Consider the following 5,480-nt stretch of genomic DNA (forward strand, 5'->3'; position numbering starts at 1 on the left):
TCTTGCAGAAATATTGCAGAAATATTTCAGGTTTATCCGAGGCCACGTGTGTGTGAAAGCCGAGAGAGAGAGAGAGAATTACTGAAATAAACAAATTTGACATCAAACGACTCTAAGATGTTATAAAACGGAGATAAAAATGTTCTTTTGTTATTGAAAGCCCCCCCCCCCTGTTGTCTGTGCAGCTGCAGCACCAGGACCCCTTTCCCCCCCAGAGCCCCATGGGCCTCCTAAAGATGGAGGCTCCACCCATGTTAGAGCACAGGGCGAAGTACAGCGTAGGAACGTGTTGAGCCTTTAAACTGCAGTAATTAGTTGCTGATGTTTGGAAGAGTGCTGGCCTTGTTCCCAGCTCCGACTGGGTGGTGGGGTGAGAGGGCAGAAGGGACCAAAACATGCACGGGGGGGGCATGTTGCATTCATTCACTCAACGGCTGCAAATGTGTGTGCAGAAGGGTTAACAGGAGGCGCAGAGAGGACTGTTGATTGCTGTTTTGGAGAGAAAGAACCCACCACGGGAAGACATGGAAAGGATTCAGGGACAAGGAAAGAAGTGAGAACTTTAAGTTGCAGGACTAATATGCAATGTAGGTGTAAAAACCTCCAAGTGAGCAGAATTAAGGGGAACTACATGTGTTCAGTGTGAGGCGTCCCAGTGGGATCTGCAGCCACAGAGACATGGACGGCACACAAGTGGAGAAAGAGGAGGACAAGAAGGAGAAGCCGGACAAAGAGGGGGTGCACCTCCGGAGGGAGATCGGCCTGCTGCCGGCGATGTGCTTCGTGGTCGGCACGGTGGTGGGCAGCGGGATCTTCATCGCACCCAAGGGGGTCCTGGTGAACAGCGGCAGCGTGGGGCTGTCCCTGCTGGTGTGGGCGCTGTCTGGGGTCCTCTCCATGTTTGGTAAGTCGCCTGATGACATCATTTAGGAAAGCACAATATAGAATGATATATGAACGGTCCAGTGTGAAGCATTTAGGAGGGTCTTAAAGCAGAAATGCAATACAGTATTCAGAACTATTTTTCTATTTGTGTCCCTCATAACTACATAGTTTGAGTCTGAAATCACTCGTTCACTCCTCCCTACTCACTATCCAGAGAGTTCAATGTGCAGGACTGTGTAGTGTGCTCATGTGTAGTGAAAAAAACACACAATAAACAGATCAGATCAAAACAAGGCTGGTAGACCATCCATAATACGTACTATATGTGTTTTTTCAATAAATACATAATGTAAACTATGTTGTTGTATTTTAGGTTCCCCTGGTAATCAGGGATGCAACGTCAAAGAAATATTCAAAGTACTTTGAGATCGTCTCTGCTGTGATGATCTGCTCACATTGAATATATTATTTCAATGCTCTTTCTACTGTTATCCGTCTCAGAACTCACTATACAGGACTGTAGTGTGTTTTTAGGTCACCTTGAAGGCCACCGTAGAACTCTGGCACGCTTGGAAAGGGAGGGGTTACCATATTGGTATTCAGTTGGTTGCAATCGGCATCACTGCTTCTTTTTGATTAAATGATTTCTTTCGATATAGAATAATGACATACAATTATTGATTATGACATCATGTGAGTGTTTGTGATTCCAACGTCAACACTGATCGAGGACTATCAACTTCTATTTCACGTGTTTCCCCCTTGTCTGCTCTCTGGTCCATCAGGGGCCTTGTGTTACGCTGAACTGGGCACCACTTTCACTAAATCCGGCGGACACTTCATCTATCTCCTGGAGACGCTGGGCCCGCTGCCTGCCTTTTTACGACTCTGGTCTGAGTTCTTATTCATCAGGTTGGTTTGGTCCTGTTTGTCCCGACTCCAAGTCAAATCACACACACACACACACACACACACACACACACATAACCAGCATGTGTTCTGTGTCCAGGCCAGCTGTGGCCTCCTACGTGTGCCTGGCTTTTGGCCGTTATGTGGTGGAGCCCTTCTTCACGCCCTGTGCTCCTCCCCCAGAGCTTATCAAACTCGTCAGCATCCTGGGATTCAGTGAGTGGGTCCAATACCTCCTTCTACCCACAATGCATTATGTCCACGTGGTGCAGAATGTAGATTGGGAAACCTCTCTCCTCGTCCGTGTGTCTTCGCAGCGTTCGTCGTGGTGGTCAACTGCTGGAGCGTGACCATAGCCTCTCGCATTCAGATCGTCTTGACCTTCGTGAAGATGTTCGCTCTGGTCCTCATCATCGTCCCCGGGTTCGTCGCGCTGGCCAAAGGTGGGAGGACGTCACCGTGTCTCCATGAGGGTGCAGCTGGCTTTCCAGGGCCCCGTCACATGATCATGTTCTTTTGTTTTTCTCCAGGAAAAACAGAGAATTTCCAGAACGGTTTTGAGGTTGACTTGATAACGTTGGATAAGTTGCCACTGGCTTTCTATAATGGCCTTTATGCTTACGGTGGATGGTGAGCGAGTATTAATTCAAAAACACTTCGTTCTCCTCTTTGACCACATGGAACATTTTTTGCCGTCCCTATGAGATTATATAAACCATCTTTTTCCTTTCCCCCATAGGTTTTATCTGAACTTCATCACAGAGGAGATCATAAACCCGAATAGGTATTTTGCCTCTCATCTCCTCTCCACTCTCAGTCTTTTTCTAAAGCCATGTCGTCCCATCTCCCCGTTTGTGTGTCCTGTGTTGACAGAAACATCCCGCTGGCAATAATCTGCTCCATGGTGATAGTGACCGTCTTTTATGTGCTCGTTAACGTGGCCTACTACACCATGATGACCCCAGCCGAGCTGCTGCTGTCTGATGCCGTGGCCGTGGTCAGTGCTGCGCCCGCAGAGTGCCACGTCAATGAATATGTCTGTGTTTAAACTGCTGGTCTTCCGCAGACGTTCGCCAACCGGGCCCTCCAGGGCCTGGCCCCTGTGATTCCCTTCCTCGTGTCCCTGTCCTGCCTCGGGGCGCTCAACGGTGGCATGTTTGGGGTACCCAGGTAATCCGGACACTGAAACCTTGTTATTGTGATTAACTGCAGCGTGTGGCTTCAAATCCTGCCCAGACTGACCCCTAACAGCCTGATTGGAAGTCATACTTGTTTGTGTTGCAGGATGCTGTTCGTGGGAGCCAGGGAGGGCCACTGGCCCCCGATCTTCTCCATGATTCACATCCACAGACACACGCCTGTGCCTGCTGTGCTACTCCTGGTGAAGTACTTTACAAACACTTAAAACCATGCGAGCCGACAGCACCTACTGACCCAGAAACTCTGAAACAAGGCGACCCAGTCAGGTTTTTGTTGGCTGTCTACATCAGAAGACATGGGATTCAACAAGCCAGTCAGATCTGGCTCTTGCCTCCCCTCATCTGACCCACAACTGAATTTGCAACAGTGCACCATATTTTTCTCGGAGTAGAGCTTAAAGAGACAGACACTAATATGGAGCGTTTCAGACAGAGAGAATACAGGTATATAAAACATACAGTAATGTGTTTGTTGAACATTAAAGCAGGTTAACATGTTCTGGTTGAAAACCCAAAACATAAGTACGAACCTGATAATTAGCACGATTTGTCCCCTTTAACTCTAGATCTCTAGATCCACTTGCTAGTTATTCTCTAAACTGCAACTCACAGTCTCACCAGCAGATGGAGTTTTTTGAGTAATGTGTGAGAAAAGTGTCAAAAACGTTAACATTTTAATTTAAACAGTACAGTACAGGGTTCTGGGACTTTTTTTTTAAATGGATATTGAGACCCATAACAGTGGTCACTTTTGTTGTTTCAATTTGCAATCAATGATCACTTCAATTCCTTTACTTTTAGAACATGGTTCTAAACGGAACCCTTTGGATGGCGGTATCAGATAGATGTATGAAATGTGAAAAAGAAAGCAGACCGATGGATAAGTCATTATAGCCGTATTGTCTGTCTCCAGTACCCCATGGTGGTGGTGGTCATAATCACCGGAGAGATCTATCAGCTCATCAGCTTTGCCTCCTTTCCTCGCTGGTTTTTCATCGCCATGGCAACCACAGGGATGCTTATCCATCGATATCGCTTCCCCCTCTACCCAAGGCCCTTCAAGGTCAGTATGTCCGACTGCGCAGCATTTTCCCCGTCACACTGTACAAGTAAGTAAGTTGGATTTGCTCTTTTTGATCACCCTTAGGTGTCCTTGTTCATCGCGGTCCCATTCACCTTGGTCTGCTTCTTCATTGTGGGTCTGTCTCTGTACTCTGACCCCTGGAACACAGGGGTCAGCTTTGCTCTCATGCTGACCGGGATCCCAGTTTACTATGTGACCATCTACCGATTTTGGGTGCCGCGCTGCTGCAGACGCGTCTTCAGTAAGTCACGCTGCAAATCTAGCAAACTAGCTGTGTTTGTTGTTCGATGAATGTTGATTCACCGATATTATCCCGATAATTATGTACATATTACATATATACATAACAAAACTTCTTCAAATGTCACTCAAACATACTGGTATCACTTTACATTTGGTGAAGGACCAAATAGCACATCTTTTTTTAGTGAACACTGAAATAATCTTAAATAAGATGGTATCACAAGATCTCTCTGCATAAATAAATAAAAAATTTACTTTTGTATCCTGATTTTTTTTAATAAACAGGCTCTAATTTTCACTTCTCTACCATGAGCATCTTTTTCAAATCCCACCTGATGATATTCCCGATAATCCAGGAAATGGAAATTCACCACCATCAACTTAATCTGTTTTTTATCCCTACATGTAGTTACATCTTCCATAAACGCACAAAAGAAGGTCAGTAAATGACTTCATCTTCTCTCATTTTAGAACAAGTTTTTCTTCAGGAATCGAGTGTGTGCAATAGTGTAGGTCATTGGCTTGTAGAGCACAAACACGTGTTTGAAACACAGAGAAGGAAATAGAGCTTTCCCACAATCGTCGTCCAAGACTTCAAACTAACATTTGTTTTCATTTTTAAAATTGGCGTCCTCGGCTTCTATCTTATCAAACCCCACTCGAGACTTTTTGTCCTAACTTTGGCAAGAATGCAAAACCTTCTCAGCTCTTTCATAATTCTGATTCTCTTCAATATTCCCAGATTACATCAGCAAGCAGCTGCAGATCCTTCTACAAGTGATCCAACAGGAAGTCCAGACGTACTGAAGATCGTTTCCTACTGACAGCCAACCTGGATGCCACCTTATCACGTCCAAGAAGCTTGATTTAGATTTTTTGTTAAATCTGTGTTTTAAGCTTCCAGTTGGACTCTAATAATTTCAAGAATACTGTTACAAAAAGCAATCTATTACCTGACTTCTCTTGTAGAATTTCACAAGTGTACTTTTACATTTTAGTAAGTTCCTTTATACTGCCAGGGGAATAAGAGGTGCCTTTCTCTGATGTTATTATTCTTCACGAAGATCTAAAGCTCTGTTCAAGTTCTTATTTTTAAAGTACCACTAATAAAGTCATCGTTGAATCACAGAAACAATCTCTATTTTTTTTTTGTACTTTTA

At 44.9% G+C, this 5,480-nt stretch overlaps 1 protein-coding gene across 1 annotated transcript; it reads left to right on the plus strand.

Annotated features, from left to right (window-relative positions):
* Positions 1-441: 441 nt before the first annotated feature.
* On the plus strand, positions 442-5,429 carry LOC311032049 (cystine/glutamate transporter). The gene is made up of 12 exons (XM_084038658.1): positions 442-904; positions 1,671-1,797; positions 1,895-2,010; positions 2,112-2,237; positions 2,325-2,424; positions 2,534-2,578; positions 2,668-2,791; positions 2,861-2,964; positions 3,079-3,175; positions 3,907-4,056; positions 4,141-4,318; positions 5,063-5,429. The coding sequence occupies exons 1-12, from the start codon at positions 679-681 to the stop codon at positions 5,125-5,127; spliced, it is 1,458 nt and encodes a 485-aa protein (XP_083894784.1). The 5' UTR covers positions 442-678; the 3' UTR covers positions 5,128-5,429.
* The last annotated feature ends 51 nt before the right edge of the window (positions 5,430-5,480 follow it).

The sequence above is a fragment of the Eutrigla gurnardus genome (assembly GCF_963514095.1).
Source record: "Eutrigla gurnardus genome assembly, chromosome: 21".
Taxonomy (NCBI): Eukaryota; Metazoa; Chordata; class Actinopteri; order Perciformes; family Triglidae; genus Eutrigla; species Eutrigla gurnardus.